We start from the raw sequence: 20,826 nt of genomic DNA on the forward strand, positions 1-20,826 counted from the left end.
TATTCGATTTAAAAAAAGTTTTTATTAATTTAATTCTTTTTTTTTCCCCCGAAGTTTTCTGACTTTCTTATAATATAAATATATTTTCTTGCTATTTTCTTTTCTTTAGAAAATGTTTCTATATAATTTGATGGATTATACAATATATAAAATACAAAGAATGTATTTCTTCTCTCAGTGTTAAATTTATATTTTACCGTTTATGAAAACTTTTTAAATGTATTTAAATAAATAATTCAATTATAATGAAATTTAGAGTTATTTATATAAATAAATAAGTTATGAAAATCTTCGAAACAAATAATTTTTTTTATTAAATTAAAATTTTGTTCTATTAAGATATTTCTTTCTTATTGTTAAAGTGTAAAAATATATACTTAGGTACTTTAAAAAATATTTATATTTATCATCGTATATCTAGACATCGTACAGCTGACTCGTCAAATTAAAAGTCATTCCTTTCGTGTTCTGGAACTCCGGGACACTTGTGAAGAATTTGCAATCAAGTACCACGATCGAGAATGACAGGAAACAAGCGTAAAGGAGAATAATGTCTACGACTGCGCGAGGCAACTATTTCTTTCCTTCTTTCGCGGCGACACGCCGTATTTGCTCTCGTCGGCCCTTCAACGGGCAAATCGAATCCATCGAATTTCGATCATCTTGCATCTGCCTTGTTACTCCAACGAGTACCATCGATAAACTTCAGCGACAAACCGTTCCAATATTTCCCGCGATTAATTTTGAAAAACGCGATAATATATTTCATCCGTGCAATTGAAAAAAATTAATTGAAAAGAATGTCGAGCTATTTATAGTAATCTTTTTATATACCATAGAGTAAAATGGAAAATGCGCGCGCATATACGTAGACTGTGAGCCAAGGAAATTCTTTAGGATCAAATAAACTTACTGATTGAGCGTTCGATCGTTGCTGCCGGTGGTCGCTGAACCCTGCACCCCAGAAGCGGCAGCGGCGGCGGTGGACCCCGAGTCGTGATGCCTCCGTTCCTTGTGGACGATGCCCATTAGCTTCATCCACGGGTTGTTGGCCGCATGGGTGCCCATGCCGCCGCTCTGCCACATTGCGCTCGCCAGCCTCGCTCTTTACGCGGGAGCCCGATCCGGGCCCCGACTTGTTCACGAACCTAGCCGCGAGCGGCCTTTCTTGCGAAGGACTAACGTCCTTCTCCGTTTCGTCCTGTACCGTCGGATCGATTTCCTCCGACGGAAGCTCCTCGCTCTTCTTCGCGCTTCGTGCGATTCGCGCGACGAGCTTGGGACGTCCTTGATACTTTTCAGGACGCTGTGTCGCGAGGACACAGACGGGCGTCCTGAACGGGACCCGCGACTCGGTACCGTGATCCTGCGAGACCGCCTCGAGTTGAGTTATCCCCGAGGTAACCTCTACGTCCTCGCGGGGCCCCACACGGCGCACCTGCAGCTCCACTGATCCTGGGTAGGTGCGAGGTGCCCTGCGCGTAGGCCCCGTAGGCTCCCTAGCCCGGCCTCCGAGCACCTCCACCATCTAATCCTTCGTTTCGTCACAAGGCTTTGCCGGCCCCGCACCTTCCTGCCCCCACCTGGATACCACTGTAGCCCGTTTCTGTGCACTCGCACTCGCACTCGCGCGTTTCCTGACGCCCGATCTCGCAGCCGCGTCGCCCGAGACGTCGTTCTCGGAGCTTCTTTCCCGATGTCTTGCTTTCCGTCCGGTGAACGTCAAACCACCGACTGAACGAAGGAGATCGGCAAAGTTATTGAGATAGCGATAGATCGAGATTTGTCGAATTTTACGCAAGAAGAGATTACAATCTTTCGCGCACTGATAAAATGTTGGATTGGTTCTCTCGGAGAGAGAGCATCTAATTGGTCGGGTATTACAGAGTAATGCATCTCGTGTGGCTGCGATAATGAAATATCCAATGAATTCAAACACTCGAAAAATTCTATTTTAAGTTTTGCTTGTTTCTAGACAGATTTCTAGACGATAACGATTAATCGCCATGCATAGTTGTATTTTGCTATCAAAAATCATTGTATGGCTAATAAAATTAATCGAATTGTGTGTGCCACCTAGTGTCAATTATAGTAATTGTTAAAAGTTATCGATCATATTTGCAAGCGCGCGCAAATATCTCCTCTTGATATTAAATTTGTAATTGATATATAAAAATTCAATCTCATACACTGGCAATTTATTTTTACGTTTGATCTTTAAAAATTAAATTGGAGCGTCATATAAAATAGCAAGACAATCTCGGAAAGAAACTATTCGAATCGAAAGAAATCAAATTATCTTTCTATTCGCGAGATCTCCGTCTCATTCAAATGCAAAAAAAAAAAAAGATTGCGATATTACTCTCGTAAACAAGAGCTTGCAATGATATATATATATATATATATATATTTTTTTTTAGAAATATTTTTTAAATACTGTACTGTGTTTAAGGTAGATCGATCTGATTAATACATGTTCACACGGCGCTTTAATTCTTGCAAAATAATTTCTTTCTTCTTCGATAATCGCACACACAATTATCATTTCAGATTGTCATTTAGCAAACACATATTATTAAATATAGCAAGATATTTAGAAACTATAATTTAGAATTTTTAATCAGACATATATCGTCACACATATCTTTAACGAAAAGATCTCATCGCCTAAAGATATACTTGCGAGTAAACATTTTTGAAGTAATGTAACTTAACGAGCTTATTAACCGCTTGCTAAAAGGGCGTAGGAAAAGTGCAAAAAATAAATATTTACTCAGCAAGGAAAGGGGCCTTAATTCCTATGCTATTAATGAAGGTGCTATCATGGAAGAACGAAGCTAAGCCGGAACGAAAAAAAAAAAAACGATCGTAATGAGGGGAAAAATGGAATTACTTCCACCTCTCGAGAAACGTCACGCGCCAGCCGTCCCATGCAAAGAGGATTTTACGATCTCCGAGGTTACTTTACAAGCTTGTGTCTAATCGCAATTGCATTATTCGAGATATAATTATGTTACCATCATAGCAACACGAAATTCATCATTTTCATCAGTAAAGGATATCTAAAGCTAGATGCGAGTAGCATCATTAGAGTGAGCATTCGGCAGGTCTTATTGTTATTAGGAGCGTGAAAAATTGATCCGGAGTAAACCGATACACATTTATATATATAAAAATACATTCAATAATAATTTTAAAAAGATTTTCAAGTAAATTCCAAACGCATAAGAAGAAATTTATCACGTTAATCAACTTGTTGAAGGTTCACACGCGCACACGTACAGTCCGATCATTAATGCATGACAGTGCCGGTATTTTTCATAGGCTCTAAGGAGTTAAAGAGGCGTGCTTCAAAGAGTCGAACGCTTCAAAGGGAGCAAAAAGGATTTTAAAAAATGCCCGTGGCGCTTGCATACTGGTCGACGCGCGCGTGTGCCAGATGCATAAGAACCGCAAACAGTCCACGTATCGATCCCCTTAAAAATATCTGCAAATTGGCGTGGTAATGGCCGAGGGTCTCTCGTTAGAGATAAGTCGCGCGCCACTATAAACGCCTCTTGTTACTGGACATATTCTTCGCGCCAGCTCGCCAACTGACGACGTGGCTGTGTCAAACTTTCTCGTCTGAGATGGTGAGATTCTTTGTGCGAAGAACGAACGGAGCCAACTATATACATAAACACAAACATAGAGAGAGAGGGGGGGAGGGAGAGAGGGAAGTATGGGAGAATTTTAGCATGAGGATTACAATATGTTGATCATTAAAATATAAAGCGGACGGGCGATACGTTCGATGATTTAAAGGGTAGAAGGGTAGTTTATCGTGATCTTATTGTTGAGAAGATTCTCGAATAAATAGCGAGTAAAATAAATTATATTTTGAATTTACACGATAGGCGCGATTTCAACGAATCGTGTTTTTCCTTTTAATGTTCTTATACACTTAGACTAAGAAAAAATAAAGTTGTTAACTTGATTTATTTAACTTGAATACTTAAATATTTCAACTAAAGAAATGATAACTAAACACCATTTAGTCAAGTTAAGAACCTTCTTTTCTTAGCGTAACGCGTTTCATAGCGTTCTAATGTGAAATTTTCAAAGTTAACGTATTAAAAACGACTGAGTTTATTTGTATCTTAAAAAGATATTCCTACACGCGATATGAAAATCGTGATAATATTTCCATTAATCGAGCGAGCGTTATGTTACGTATATACTATTACAAAGACAAGACGGTATGTAATAAGACAGAAGTTCTTGAACGAGAGAACCAATCCTAGATTCTATCGGATGATAAATTCGACACGGTGCGCATTTCACGATTGTCCTGCGCAAATTCCAGGATACCGTCGCGACACGGTCGCTCTCCTCCACCTCCTCCTCCTTCTTCGCCACCCCTTTTCTCACCTCACCGCCGGATCAATGCACCCCTGCAGGTGTATCCGACGACGGCGTTCGTAGCCCGAGAAATATCGCAAACACTGCACTTTCGCTCGTTTCCACAACGCGCGTCGCCGTAAAGCCCATCGCCCTTCCTTACATCAGCCCTCATCGGCCGAGGGATCTCTCAATCGGCGTGATAACGTCGCGTTGTTAGGTCGCATTTCGCTGCACACACGGTCGCGGAAAAAAATCACGTCACACGATATTCATCGCGGATCCGCGCTCTCTCATTGACGGGACGCTATTTCCTCCCTCCGATCTATCCCTGTCTTTCCCCTGCCCTTCTCGGTTTCGTACATTTATTGGCCCAAAGCCAGACGTAGCACGAGACCGGCACGACTTTGACATATAGTAACAATGTCGAAGGGAAAATGGCCTTGTACGTATTATATATATAGTTGATGAATAGAGTGGTTTAAGGCTAGTTTATAATGGCATTCATATATAATGCTAATTACGATACTTTTGCAACAAATAATTTCAAGATTCATGAATTTATGTTAATATATTTATGAGAGTTTAAAGAGATCTATATTACAGATACTCGATACGATAATCATTTACAGATCTTGCGATCAATCGTAAAAGCGGACCAATCGTAAAAAACGGGTCGTAAAAGCTGCTTAAGTTTTCAAATTTTCAAAATTTCTAACGATAACTTTCAAGATCTGTTCTCAAATTATCAAATTTTCACTTCCTCTTTCCAGAATTCTTAACCTTTAATTTTAAAATCTCTCCCTGAACGTTTTCTTATTTAATTAAAAAATATCAAACTACACATATTGGCGCGTTTGCATGTAAAATAAAAATACAAACCACACACGCGAATCTCGACTCAACGAGCTGTCAACACCATCACGACCGCGATAATACGAAAACCAGATAGTCACTCAAGTTGCTCCTCGATAAGCGTGTCGGATATATTCTACGCTTCCTCTCCTCGCGCGATCATCTGCCTGCCCAAACTGGTTGAACGCTCCTCGCAGGGAAAGGCGAGAAATCCACACGCGCACTCCGCGGTCGAGCACGAGCGTCGAACCTGGACGTACCCATCGCCGACACCACGGCACAGGAGCAGCCAATGGGATCGCGCGATCTCAGCCGCATTGGCGGTGCGTGAGAGAGCTCGCGGACAGGGGAAACACACGCGGCATCCCCGCTTTCGCATCGAACCACGTTATCCCATGAGATGCCACGGCGAATTTGACCTGTCGTGATCGATTGATCTTCTCGTTGAGACGCGTTAAACTAGAGACGCGATTAGACGAATTGAAACCGGATTGGTACACGATGGCAATTAATCATTTTCCTAAAATCATGCCAATTTCATAAATTTTCAATGAAATTTTCATAAAGTTATCGACAAACTTGTAACACCATTTTCAGCTTAGAGTTAGATAAGCCTAATAATTAGTTCAAAATGTTATATAATAAAATTCACAGAAAAAAATTTTTAACATCAGCAACAACGTCGGATCGACTGAAAAATAAATCAGTTTAAAGGTATTAACTTAAACTTGTGACGAATTGTTTGCCATATATATAGATCCGTTAATCTATAATATCTATAAATCCAATAGTGATCTCTGATCACACTAAAATCAGAATAAAAACGACGATCAGACGGATTAAGTTTCTTAATAAATTTCAGGTGCAAGTAAACAAGAATATAATCATTTTGTACAAAAACAACACAACGTAACCGCATTTTTTATCAAAGTATTGGAACGTATTGGAAGTATTAATAACCATGTGATCAAATTTCAGCTGATGTGATGGAAAGAAAGTAATTTTAATTTCACGTAAAAAAGAGATGATTTTTTATAAATAAATTTGTAAAGCTCGATATAGTTGAGTAATTAAAACTAAATAGATTATCAACATTGAAAGGTTATCAGAATCAGTCACGCGTACGGACAGCCGCAGTCGAAGTCCTCGTGAACTTTCGACCTCGAAGGCTCTATGCTCTTCTCATGGAGAGCAAGTCTCTCCTCGAAGAGGAAGTCCTTTAAACAAATGATATTAAATATCTTTACACATAATTTGCGCAATTTTTATTATTCATCCCTGATATATTTGATTTTTATATAGAATGCTGTAAAAAAAATTCATTAAAATGTGTCTCATTTATCCTTGCCAGCTAGCAACATCCCAATGGATGTAAGAAAAATATTTAACTAATGTGATTAGTAACAATTTCTGCCTCAATTTTCGATCACAAGTCAAATTGAGTAACCTTCAAAATCAATAGAATTTCTTTCCGACAACGCGATGCCTCGATGCAAAATAATATCTTAAATGCAACAGCAATAATTGTGATACAACAATCAAATTAAAAGGACAACAAAATTAAAAATAAGCACTCTTCACACAAAAATATGAGAAATTTTATCGCGTGAACTTGCACACCCTCGTTACTTGCGATCCTCAAATCAACGATATCTTAATAACGCGGAGGGCCATTCGCGATCATTCGTCATCTCGGCATCGTTCGATGCTCGATCGGCGCGTTGAAATCTTCCGGCCGGTTTCGCAGCATCCGCGGCGAGATCCAACGTGCTCTCCGCGAGACAGCTCTCTCATCGCGGAAGAAACGACGGGAACGCCAACCCTTATCACGCGGCAGCCCTCACCCACCCTATCGAAACTACTTGAAAGAATCTGCCTACCGACAATCGTATGCGTGCGTACCGAAGCGCTAACGACCGTAAAAGTGCGTGAGCTTCGCTGCGTGCACACAACGATAGTCCCGCAACGAGCCGAGGGGACGCCGAGGAGAAATCGAGGGGGACGATAACGAGGAAGGGAGGAAGAGGGTATAACGCGACGGTGTGGATTATGGTTCGTGGGAAAAGGCACCCCGACTCTCGAGAGAAACGGCGGGTGGCCACGAGACTCCCGCGCGGAGCCCAACGTTTCGCCTCACTACTGGGCTCACTGCAGGCTCTGACGCACCAGCAGAGCCTGCCACCTCCTGTGCGGCCCACTGCCCCTCTATCTCCCCCCCCCCCACCGAACCAACCCCACCTTACCCTTCCCCGATCTAGACGCCGTGCGCCAACCGCCCACATTTTGCCCTCTACCCTCCGGTTACCTGCCGGTCTGTCGGCTCCCTTCCTCCCTCCCGCCACACCGCTTACCTCCTCGTCATCCCTTCCTGACGAAACTGCTTCCTTCCAACCCCCGACGCAACCCCCAACCGCGTTGGTCGCCGTACACTTTCGCGACTCTCCGCCACACAAAAGAATTGAAAGAAGGTGTGTACCGATAAGCGTATACGAAATTGAGATAAAAGACATGGGAAGAAGAATTCCTAAAGAGATAATCGAGTGGATTACTAGATAGAAAGTTTGAGGAAATTATTTATCGCTCGCTTTCTTCGAGACCAAATCTCTTGAGATAAACTTAATACCGTGGCGGTATTTCCTTGATGCGAAATGTTATATCGAGAGAATAGATTGTGTAAACTCTTTTCACCAAAGATTTTTTTTTTTTTTTTTTTTTTTTTTTTTTTTTGTTACTCTCGCCCTCCCACGTTCGTCTTAAAAAATAAAACCCGTTGATAAAACGTTGTTTAGACTCTCTTCGATATCAATACTGTTTACTAATATTTCTCGCAAATGTGAAACATGATATCAGTTTCAGTTACAGCTATAACATATTTAAATATGTTGCAAAATGAATTGCCAGAAATGTTAGAGACAGTAAATCCCGATACGGTCCAACGTATGTGGATACAACAAGATGGCGCCCCATCACATTTTACGCGCATCGTAACAAATTTTTTGAATGCAACATATGAACAGCGTTGGATTCGACGAAATGGTTATGTAGCTTGGCCACCCAGATCGTCAGACTTTTTTTTGTGGGGATATCTAAAAAGTATCGTATATTTTAGATAATACCCGCTACATTAGAAAATATGAAAGAGCGCATAACACAAGCATGCAGAAATATACCGGAAATCATGTTAAGGAAAACTATTGACGCTTTCGAAAGGAGATTACATTTATGTATCGAAAGAATGGTTGTAATTGAAATTGTCATTGTCAAGATAGAAAAGCATTGTTTTGAAAAAGCATCGGGAAACATTCTTATATCATTCGTTCTTTGTATATACCAGGGTCCCTGTAACAGAGTCTGGCCAACTTGATAGTTTTGGCAAAATTCTGCAAGAGAGATAGAAATATACGCTGTCTTACTTTAAACATGAACGCATGCGCATGACAGTACTGCCGCTGTTGCTTGTGAAAAGTATCAGAATTGTGATGCGAAGTAATTTTGAACATTTTTGAAGAATAATTGTGCACAATGAGTAGATGTGCTGCACCTTTTTGCAATAATTCTGCAAAAAAAGGTTATACCATGAAAATATTTCCCAGAGATTCGCAACGTCGAGTTTTATGAGAACGAAATGTTCAACGCGAAAATTGGACAGCGACGAATAATTCTTGTCTCTGCGAGGTTAAGTAATGATTTCTGATTTTATTGCTATACAACGTGAGACAATGCAAATAAAATATATATAAAAATTATATAACTTGCATATAACGTAATATATATTTTCTATCATATTATTTATCAGAGAAAAGATACTATATTTAGTAAAAATAGATATGATAGCAAATCTATGGCTATGTATAATATATTTTCTTAATGTGCTTTAATATATCTTGTTCCTTTAATAATTTATGAAACCAAAAAAAAAATGATCTATTTGTTATTACATATTCCATATTTCTACATTGTTATATAGTTTATGATATATTCTGTAGTGTTTTTTTAAATATAAGTGTCTTAATATAATAAATAAATTTTACTATTGTAATATTTTCCTTCTTTTTTTTGTCTTCTTTTATTTTTTTATTCAAGCTGTTGATTCTTCACGCTTTCTGTACAGTGAAAATTCTTATGTATGTATTGTTTTTATCACGTATATTTTCAATTTCCACTGCGACAATTTACTATTATTGCCATTTCCATTCGGATATCAGCGGGAGTTTCCAAAAAATGGCGGACCAATCAAAAATTGCTATCGTATGGCCAGACTCTGTTACAGGGACTCTAGTGTATACTATTCGTGCCATTATGAATAAAATAAATGAACGATTAAACATAATATAACATAATTATTAAATTAACTCACCAATCGTCGCCACTGCTGTTTCCACTTGCGTAATCGTTGCCATTCCCAGCATTTCATCCAACTTCCCCGTTTTTCACGCACGTACAGACTACAAATTAATCAGAATAACGCTATCAATTATACGATTACACGGGCTAATTAACGCGACACGAACAGCACCTGCCACATTCTCAACTCTTCACGCACACGTATTTTGGGTTATAACGCAATTATTAAAGAACGCAACGTGCTTCAATCCTGTCGTTTCCGCTATTCCATAAAAAGGCGATGCGCTTTAATATACATCTTAATTATCCGGAAAGTTCATTACGTAAATGTTTGATAGCGCGTTATTCGGATGAATAAATAATGCTGAATGATTCTAATGAATCAAGAGACACGGTAGTATCTCGTGCCAAATTGCGCACTGTGCAATAGGCAAGAGTGTGTATTATATGTATTATATAGAGCGAGCTTTTGGTTGAAAATATCATACAATTAAATTATCAGACTCAGAAACGGTTGGACTGACCGAGCTATTAATGGGATTAATCGATAATTTGCGTCCGTTTGAAAAATGAAAATAACTTTATTTTTGTTCTACACATTCTATAAATAAAGATATTACGATCCAAAGTCCCAATAGGAATTTTTATCATGTATAAGACATCGCGCCGTTTTAAGAAAAATGTACTGTAATTTCTAATACAAGATTGCACTAGAAATCAATATATTAAATATTATGTATCAATATCAATGTATCGTATTATTTATTATTATTAGTAAAAAAATAAAACTCGAGAAATAAAATAAAACCGATCAACATCATATATATCGTAATGTAATCTCATAACAAAGGTATGCGATTTACAACTTGAAATTATTATCAGATTTATTTATTATCAGATTATCAATCATACCGTTATAATACTTTGTCTGCAAATGGAATCAGTAATAAAAAATTTTTAAACATTTCTTTCTAATAAAAAAAATATTTCTTTCATTTACTGTAAAACTATATATATTATATATAGATTCCTAAAGCAGTCTTAAAACTCTTTAGGATTAAATGCTTACATTTTGAGATATATTGTATATTCAAATATCTTTCGATATAAAAATCTAAAATATTATTTATATATTCTTGAAAATTACTGGTACAATTATACAAAAAAAATTATTGATGATTAGCAAGTTATATTGATAAGTAGAAAATAAACTTAATTTCTGCGAGAATTAAAATGTGTGTTTTGAAGTCAATAATAATTACTCTCATGACGTAATCCATTAAATGTTGCAAATCTAAATTTATAAAATTTATTATTAATGTATTGGCTGTTTTTAATTGATTATCGATATAGAATTAAGTATGTGCACGCAACGCTAAATTAATTCAATTTATAATGTTTATATATTTATCTTGTATCTCTCTTACACTCTTTCAATATATGTTTTTAATTACATAAATAATAAAAAATGGAGAATTTTTTTGAATGTTCAATGTTAAGTTGTAACAGTAACTCAGATAATATACATATATACAATTTTATATATTGTAATTAAATTTTTAGTACTAATATAATAGTAATGTTAAAAAATTACTAGAAAATAAAATTGTTAGAGAATTACATTAAAAAAAAAGATATAAAAAATAGCAAGCCCACATATCTGTTTAAACAGTTATTGTACAATACAAAGTATTACTTTAATGTATATTTTATTATTTAAATTTTAAATATTTTTCTACAAAAGAATCAGATAATATCAAAAACTTATCATGTCAAATTCGAAAAATGAATATTACATGCATACCATAAAAATAATTTTTTTTACTACTGTATTATGTATTACTAAAGTTGTTACATTCAATAAAATCCAATATATAATTGTATATTTTATTTAAATATCTGTACGTGTATATATATATATATATACACATGTTATGATATATATTTTAACACATTGTATGTATGCAGAAAACAAGAATTGCGATTTAAATGTATTTGGTTTGGGATAGAGTATGCTAATATAATTTTTTGTGTAATCTATAAAATATATTTTCAAATATAAAAAATTTTTGAAAGTACGTCATCATGTATCATTAAAAATAACAAGGTTAATTCAAAATAAAAAAATTACTGCAAGAAACTTGAAGCTGCTAAATTTATTGCGACAATCAAAACGTTATTTTTGACAACCATAGCGTCGTTTCTTTTTTCTTCGAATGTTTTACTTTTAATTAATCTTGTTATTGATACATACGCTTTTAGAAATTCTATATTTGAAAATATATATATACTTTATACATTTCACAAATATTATATTTATTTTATATAAAATACATATTTATTAAATATAACAATTTTTTAATACTAAAACAATGTAATAGCTTTCAATTTTATAATCTGAACATTTCATAACATTCTCATAACTTACCGCAATTTTATTGTTATTTTTTTTTAGAAAAACAGTTTAAACGATAAAACATATATTAAAGCAAAAGGTTATATTCTGAAAAGATTATTTTTTTAATAAAATTTACTAGGGCGTATCGCACCTCTATTCAAGGTGGAATAACTCTACGCAACCGTGTCACTTGATTCGATATTCCCAACATTCGTTCACACGCGATAATTGACTCTCGACGCGAAAGACGCGGAAGAAGTGATACAACAATCGCAACATGATTCGAAATACGCTGAATGTAGCGTGACAAGAAGGTTACTGTTACTACGTAAATCAAGCCACACACACGCAAAAATAAACGCGTCTATTCGGAGTAATATACGCGCACAGTATTTATCTAATAACGCTGTGTTATTCGCGACCGATACTAATCGATACTCCGTATAATCAATCATCACTCTCGATTCGACATTCTTGATACACCACATTCATTATCAACGCGAAAGATACGAGAAAAATGATGGAGCGATCGCGACGCGATGCGAAGTGATCCGAACTGCGCCAGATGCGGCGTGAAGGTGACTGCGACTACGTAAGTCGAACAAACAATGGACGCGCGTTGCGCGCTACGCGTGAAGCTAGCGCCAGACTACGCGCGTATTCGCAATTCGTGAATTCGTGAACGGTATACATAATATATATATATACACGCATGCACATTATTCCATATCACGTACAGACAAATATCTAACATGCTAAATATTGATTTTCATTTTGCTTTACATTACAGATACAAAAATTTAAAAAAAATCGAGACCGTATAAGAAATGCGTAGTCTTTATAAATATTATTTGCATATGTAATATCTACACAATTCCCACTGTCCGTATATTCGACTATTTTTGTCAGTGCGACAAATTATATACAATATGGACATTCTGGAAAAAAATTGATCTCTGCTGTAAAAATACTCATAAAATAAATATCTTTCTCGTATTAAAAGTACTTGTAAAAAATGCGTTTAAACCAAATACTTATTATACTTTTTTAGGATGCACCGTTGAAGTTCTTTTTTCATCTTTGACATACAAATTCGTTTTAATTTATGCCATTTCATTATTGTATAATTCCTCGATGAAAATTGATCAAAAAGATTTCCTCGATATAAGCGTACACAATAAATAATCTTATATTGTAAAGAAAGATTTACTGAGAGAATCCATGTGATGAGAATTCTGTTGAAGATAAATAAAAGATTCTAAAGAAAGTTCTAGTTGCGAGATCGATATACAAGAGCGATTTGCTGTCACTGATTTTAAAAAGTACGAAAAGGATTGATAAGAGTGCAGTTTCGACAAATATACAGGGAAGGGATAGAGCGAAGGGAGATTGCAATTTCCGGGAGAGGATCGTTAATAAATACATATCGAGTAGTTAGCGAGAACATCGCGCGAAAGCGGTAAGAAGCTCGCAACGGGAATTAGTTGGTGGAAAATGATGTTATACGACTTTCCAATTAACGATGAAAAGTAGTCACTCTTAATTGCTAGATATATAAGTATACATAATGAATATTTTAATTTAAAGTATCATAATATATTACGATGTTGAAAAACATACCATATAATTCTTATTATATTTTATTCATGCATTAATCAATCGCGTTTTTGTTTTGCTTATTGCGAAAGACTGCGTAACGTATCAATCGATTAAGCTCATATGAATTTACTGGTACAATTACAGAAGACGAAAATCTAAATCACATATTATCTAATAAGAAATAAATAAGAAATAAAAGGATACGTAACAAATTATTCACGTTTTATTTTATTCGAGCATATAAATGTACACGTAGCAGTCATGAAGTTAAATTTTTATACGTACGTAGTTATATGTACACATGTAGACGGCCGACGCTTAACATATAGCATTTTAACACAATATAGTAGTGAATCAATTAAGCAATTGTGCTTTCTATAACGCGAGGCTTTGCATGATCTATAATACAATTTTTTAATTGTTCCTTAATCTATTAAAATAAATGTCAAAAATATGTTTTTTACTGCGAATGCAATCTTATTAATGATAGATAAACGGAGAGAAAACGATAGGCAGAAGATACTTCGAATCGATATAAATGACTGCATTGACATATGATTTTTGCAAATTCCTCGCGGAAATTGAAATAGAGCTATTAATTCTTTTAGAGATGATTTGTACAACATTTACTAATTGTTTTATGTGATATAACATACAGCAATACGCTTAATATTTTTCAACAAGTTTTTATGTCAAGATTTCATTTACTAAGTATATTAATTAATTTCTTATTTTTTACTGTAATAAATTATTTAGTATTTTTCAGATATTCTGTAGAACTTTGTATAATTCTGCGATATATAATAATTCCTCAAACATCTTACATTCAACTCAGTTTGCTCCTGAAAGAGCTAATTTACCATTATGCTAGTGATAGAAACAACACGACAATGATGCGGCGACTGCGGCTTACTGTGAAAAAAAGGATACGACGAAAACATGTATACTATCTGAGATCAATAATCTTGTACGGAATCATAATTGTTGTAAGGAGGTGGGTCGGGTCGACCCTCCGGAATACGGTATTTCTCCTCCACCTCTTGATCGTTATCGTCTTCGTATTTGACGGCAGTGAAATATGAGCCCGATGTGGTAAACGTATTGCTGTAATCTGGATAATCTGAAAGGTAATTTAATATTAGCATTAGTCCATCCTCTTATGTATATTAATATCTTTCTTGAAACATGTTTATCTTTTTATTAGACACTTACCGTCCAAAGGTTCTTCCTTAATTCGGATCTCTTTCGTATCCTCATCCTGACGATCGCCACGATCCTTTCTGTCCCTACGATCGCGATCCCTGTCTCGCTTGTCCCGCTTACGGTCTCTATCGCGATCGCGATCGTTGCTTCGCGAGCGCCGTCTCTTGCGATCCCGATCGCGATCGCGATCGCGGTCTCTCCTGTCTCTCCCGTCACGCGGACGTTCGATCTCTTCGATATCAGGATCTGGCAATCGGTCGCGACTTCGTCTGCGCTTACGGTCGCGCGATCTACTTCTGGTCCTTCGCTTGCGATCACGTGATCTGCGACGTTCTCTATCCAGGCGATCGCGATCTCTATAAAGCAATTCAATAACATAATTATTATAGTCTCCTTTTTTTGAGATCTTGTTGCTTGTTATCTCCACCCCATCTTCTTGTAGCTTACCTGTCTCTGTCGAGGCCGCGTCCTGAGGTCTCCCTCTCGCGTTCCAAGCGATATCGTTCCCGTTCCCTCTCGTTATCCTCTCGTCCCGAATGCTTGATGTTAACGTCGGGGCCGCCCCTACGAGTGCCACCTAGGCCACCGCCGAGTTTTCGGGGCAACCAACCTTTTACCGTTCTCGCACGCTCGACATCGACCAATACTCTGCGACCATCTATTTTCTTACCATCCGCATGCTTATACGCAGCTAAAAGGTACCGATCAGAAATTACTGTTCGCCGGTGAATTCATGCGCCTGAATAATTTATGTCTACAGCGAGATCATCTACGTGCCGACGAAAGGGCAAAAATCCGAAAAAGCTAACCAGGTGAGATTCCTGGAACTTGCGGGTCCTGAGATCAATTAATCTCGGGATCCCGAATTGCCTAAAGTCGAACTCATTATTGGATTCAAAATTCAATCATTTTGCAAGCAAAAATCCCACGATTCAATTTAATTTTTCCAAACCTCTCTGACTCTCTCGGTCCACACATTTTCAAACACATACATTCCATGATTCACAGACTTTCGAAGAGATAGCTTCCAGAATCTATAGATTCTATATAATCCAATCATTCTCAGATCTACGGAACCTCAAAAAAAAAAAAAAAAAAAAAAAAAGTAAAAAAGATAAGCCAACTAGAATCTACAGATATTTAGATTCGTGAACTATTCGAATATACAAAGTTTCTAGTTCGCAGACTCGTAACTTTGAAGGTCTATGAGAGATTGCAGAAATCATGTTTTCGAAAAATCCTAGAGCTTAAAACTTCTTGGATGCTTCAATCTGTAGATCAAAATATGCATTACTAAATCTGAAGGGAATCCTCGGTTCCGTAGATCCTCTCTCTTTCTCTCTCTCTCTCTCTCTCTCTCTCTCGAAGAAATGTCCAAGATATCTATTCGAATGGAAATCGAGGAAATAGGAAGAAGAAGAGAAGGAGAGAAACGACTGAATTTTGTTCGCAATTTCACAAAAAAGTACATTGCAAACGATAATTCGCTCGAAAGGACGATATAGGCGCTTAAAATTGTGTTTAGAAACTTGCAAATCCCAAGTGGCTAATGACAGTACGATTTCTCGCCGTATATCCTGCGGAGAAATACTTGTGAGAAAATACTGAGGAAATATCTGCATCTCTCAATCGCCAATGCTTGTCATCGCTATAACATCAACCATCTCAATGACCGGTTGTATTGAACTGCTAAATTAAAGAACTTGTCGAATGATATCGAGGTTGGTGACACGAGCTGCAGCCGATCGCGCGCACATTCGCTTGCCGGCGTGTGTCGTTTTATCAATATAAAATGCAGGAAGATATTTAATATTCGGCATTAGCGTGGAACGTTATATTTACACAAATGACGAAGAAAAAAAAGATTATCCTCGCAAAACAGACACTTAAAAATTTTAAAAGAATTGAAATATTATTTGTGAAATTAATTCCATGTGTAAAATCAATATTAAATAATTAGAGTCTTTTGTATAAAGGAGAGTGTAAATTCTATTCGAACAGTTTTTATACAACAGCAAGAGATTAGATTTGTTTCTTTCCTTTAACGAAAATATTCTCAATTCTTTGAACATCCTAAAAGAGATATTGCGATAACATTGCCAAAGCTTTGAAACGCTATGCCGTATACTAAATCACATTTCACGATGTAAAACGAACGACGCGTCACAGGCCGTAGCTGCGATTATGCGACGATCGAAAGGAAGAGACGCTCCGGACTCTCTTTAGAGCGGCTTAAATCTACTTGTTTATAAGTTCCAAAAAAAGTATAGCAAATACAAAAAATACCTACCGCGGCTACTTACGTACGGAAGTTAACACAAAGCGGTAAGAGGTACGGTCTAATCGTGAAATGAACTCATGTAAGAGACTCGCGAGGAGACTACTCATTGCGAAGATGCCCAGTCTTCATACGTTCGTTCGTTCGTTCGTTCGATCTCTCCGAAGAGGTTTATTGCGTTTACCTGGTGCGCTTTCACTTTCGTTCGTACTTACGATTAAACCGTGCGCATTTCGTATATACTTATTGATACGTGTGTTATAGTGTGATCTAGTAGTAAGTTACATTTAGCATAATGTTAAACACGAGTACCTCAAGAAAGATACTATTCGCTTCCAATAATTTTTAATATCTCCCTGACTTTAAAAGGGGAAGAAGTGTTGTTTTAATTCTTTTTCCGCGTCGCGATCGATTATAAATCCGACGATCAAATCTTAGATCGAAGACTACAAAATCCACATTTCTCGGATACCTCGTGGAATCCGGAAGTTCTAGACTTAAGAGTCAAGCAATCTAAAGATTCAATGATCCAGAGATTCTACAATCCGCCAAGTGTTACGTGTGCGTTATCCGATCACGCGAGAAAGATTATCACCACAAAAAAAAAAAAAAGAAAAACTGAGGCAAAGAGATCGACGTCGAATATAAAGAAAAATTAGTATTCTATATCGAAATTGATACGTTTAAGGACTTGTATGTATTATTTTGAATTACTTTTTTCCAGTTATAAGATAATGAGATCGGACATTCTTGTAAAAAAAGAACACAAGAATATTTTTTCAACAACTAATCTCGTCGCATATATTTTACATTCTGCATTCTTTGTTTTTATTGAAATTTTGTGTTTAAATCTATTAATTTTTTCTTTCGAACATTTAAACCAAAAAATACGTGTGTATACTAAGATGTTATGCGTGGTACAGTTTTCTCAGATTAATTTAGTTTCATGTTTCTTTTACGATACTCTTTCCATTCCATTATTATAATATTTTCAAAAGTCTCTAGCAAGATAGAATAACTAGATAAAATTTTTTTAAAAAATGCATCTGATGATAGCCAAAATTATGATCGTCTCAGATATTATTCCATTGTAATCGTATGTATGGAACGAGAAATGTCTGTATAAGATGCTTGTATCGACATGTTCGCTGTGTTTATTTGTACAAACGAGTATACAAGTAAAGTATGTCCCTGAACCTTCATCCTAAAAAAGTCCAGCAATCAATTTCAATGTAGAATGCTAAATTTCACGCGATTCTAACGTAAATACTAACGTTCGCGCAATCCGTAATCTACGGATCGATTAGGCAATACCACGGATTTTAGAATTCAAGAACGATAATTAACACGAGACGTATTCTAAGAGAAAAAAAAAAAACTTTGTCCGATCGTATATATAAGTCAAAATCCGAATCTAAAGGACCCGTAAAGAGCGTGGCGGATGTTATCACGTACACCCGTTATAATTCGGCCGAGACCACGCATCGCTCGACAAAAAATCAAACACGATAAATAGGGTGAACAAGTATGACGCTAACAAACGTTGTTGTATGTTGGATCTTACCACACATACAAACCTATCTTATCAGGCAGGTTCAGGGATTTTGCATGGAATAGTGAACGGCACTAGTTGCCGGCAGCGGCCACCACTGTACCAAGAACAAGATAAAAACTGTATTAATCAAAGATAGCCAATAAACGTTCACGTCATTTGTTTGTTTGTTCGTTCGTTCGTATGTTTTTTGCTTTTACCATATTTATGCATATTTACAAACGGTATCCCTGCATGGGTGTGCGTATGGCGGTGGGGAACCCCCTCTAGACGGTATCGTCTAGTTTATAAGTACCGATAAAAACGGATAGCCTAACTATATCCCTGCCCCCACTATATCTAGCTGGAAGTGACGCTAAGTAAGGTGAAATTCCAGACTATACGGGGCTCGTTGAGCTTCGCGATAACTTATTACTTTTTCTTTTTTTCTCTTTTTTTACCTTTCCAAGTTGTTGTTACTTACAGTGCATATCTCTTTCGTGCTCATACTCAATGAAGGCATATCCTCTAGGTTTACCATTAATTGTATTATGTATTACTACAATCTGCAAAAAATCAATATCGAGATATGAGCCTTTACTGTTTTTGCATTAGATTATCAAAAGAAAACCACATACATATATGTATGTTTATTTTTAAGAAAACACTTACCTTTTTAACTGGTCCATATACTTCAAATTCTCTTCTCAGTTTGGATTCTGATGTATCATAATTCTGTTAAAAAAAAAAAAAAAAAAAAAGAGAGAATGATCGTATTAAATATATTCCAAATTGTTCAATCATATATTTGTTTATTAGCGCATAATAATATTTGTATAAATAATACTTACAATACGAGCTACAAAAAGAGTCTTGAAGGGATCCGCTGTTACATTAGAAATACCAGCAGGATCCCACACCGCAATTTCTTGCTCGAGCTTATACGCAACTTGCTCCGCACGTTCCCTTCTTCTACGCTCCAAACGTTCCTCTCGAGTCTCTACACGCAATGGTGGTGGTGTGTCTTTAGGATCCTATAAAAAATAAATATTCCTTTTCTTTCAAAATACATTCATAAAGTATAAAATACAATAAAAGTTCAATAAAACTTATCTCAAATGAAAAGGATGCCTTAACGTTATAACGCAAAGATAAATAAACTTTAAATTTCAGTCATAATTCAATTCGTGTTTGGGAAGAATATTAGAGAACGAACATAACGTGTCGCTTAGTACCTCGAAATACTTGAGAAAACCTCCGACACCGATGTAGCCGCTGTTCTTCTTTTCATGCGGAAGCTTGTTGGCCGGTGGCAGATACGGAATCGGATCACGTGGCGCGAATAATGCCAACAAATTCGGTGGTAGAAACTGCGTCATTCTAGAAAGCCTTAGTTAGCCGTAGTTAAAATTACTAACGTGTGAATTTCGCTCATCAAACGAGAAACGAGTCGCGATTACATTCCATAAAATGGCAGCCACATTGGCTCCAAGAATTGCCGATAATATAGTCGAGCATCATTTACGCGCGGGAAGTTGTTGAATTAGAATACAGATGTCTCTAACTTCTTTTTCCTTGTACCATCCGTTTCCTTCAATATATACGGAAGGTACACAATACACGTCCTTACAAAATAAATTTAAAAATATACATTTGTTTTGTAGTTATATAATTATAAACTAAACGCTTAAAGATATATCTACAGTAATCTATAATCAAAGAGAAGCCTGAGAGCTGTCATGTCGGCATTCTTCGTGGGACGCTTTCTATACGTTAGAATCCCTATAGATAGAGTCTGGCCACTCGATTAGTTTTGGAGAAACATGGCGGCGGTGTATACATAAATGCGTGTAGTGCTAGTGCAGTGTATAGTTGCAATTGCATTGTAAAAATTTTGTTTGGCTACAAATTGATAATAAAAGTAAGTAAAATTATTCTGTATATGGTTTCCAAACAAAATAAAAAATCAATACAGTGAAAAGTTATGATGTTATAAAAAAATGTATTTGTTATAAAAATTGTCATCTTAACCTCACATTGTTCTTAACAGTAAAAAAACTGAAGAAAGACAATCTTATAAAATAGTGCAACGAAATATGAATTTTCAGATTTCAAATTGCCAACTTGTTGTATTCCACAATGCAAGAATTAGATTATCAGAAAGGCTTTTCACTCTACTCGCTTCCCGCAGATATCCCACCAGAAAAGCATTATGGATTGCCAATATTCTTATTTAAA

General features: G+C 36.4%; 2 protein-coding genes across 4 annotated transcripts in view; both read right to left on the reverse strand.

Annotated features, from left to right (window-relative positions):
* Window positions 1-7,357, reverse strand: part of Shaker (potassium voltage-gated channel protein Shaker) — a 120,098-nt gene extending 112,741 nt beyond the window's left edge. Inside the window, exons 1-4 of one of the 3 annotated variants that reach the window (XM_070310394.1) lie at window positions 6,856-7,357; window positions 5,263-5,755; window positions 4,411-4,867; window positions 914-1,734 (exon numbers count right to left, since the gene is read on the reverse strand). In XM_070310394.1, the coding sequence (XP_070166495.1) occupies window positions 914-1,086 (173 nt within the window). In that variant the 5' untranslated portion in view covers window positions 1,087-1,734; window positions 4,411-4,867; window positions 5,263-5,755; window positions 6,856-7,357. Of the gene's footprint in view, window positions 1-913; window positions 1,906-4,410; window positions 4,868-5,262; window positions 5,756-6,855 lie in introns of all 3 variants that reach the window. The other 2 variants (XM_070310396.1, XM_070310395.1) reach the window with 2 other exon arrangements.
* A 6,424-nt stretch (window positions 7,358-13,781) lies between these two features.
* Window positions 13,782-20,177, reverse strand: Snrnp-u1-70k (small ribonucleoprotein particle U1 subunit 70K). The gene is made up of 7 exons (XM_070311059.1): window positions 19,824-20,177; window positions 19,440-19,622; window positions 19,261-19,323; window positions 19,073-19,154; window positions 15,227-15,470; window positions 14,789-15,135; window positions 13,782-14,696 (listed from the first exon to the last, which is right to left on the reverse strand). The coding sequence occupies exons 1-7, from the start codon at window positions 19,965-19,967 to the stop codon at window positions 14,533-14,535; spliced, it is 1,227 nt and encodes a 408-aa protein (XP_070167160.1). The 5' UTR covers window positions 19,968-20,177; the 3' UTR covers window positions 13,782-14,532.
* Window positions 20,178-20,826: the final 649 nt, after the last annotated feature.

This window comes from Polyergus mexicanus, unplaced genomic scaffold, assembly GCF_030449975.1.
Source record: "Polyergus mexicanus isolate NDT 795.1 unplaced genomic scaffold, iyPolMexi1.0 SCAF_18, whole genome shotgun sequence".
Classification (NCBI taxonomy): Eukaryota; Metazoa; Arthropoda; class Insecta; order Hymenoptera; family Formicidae; genus Polyergus; species Polyergus mexicanus.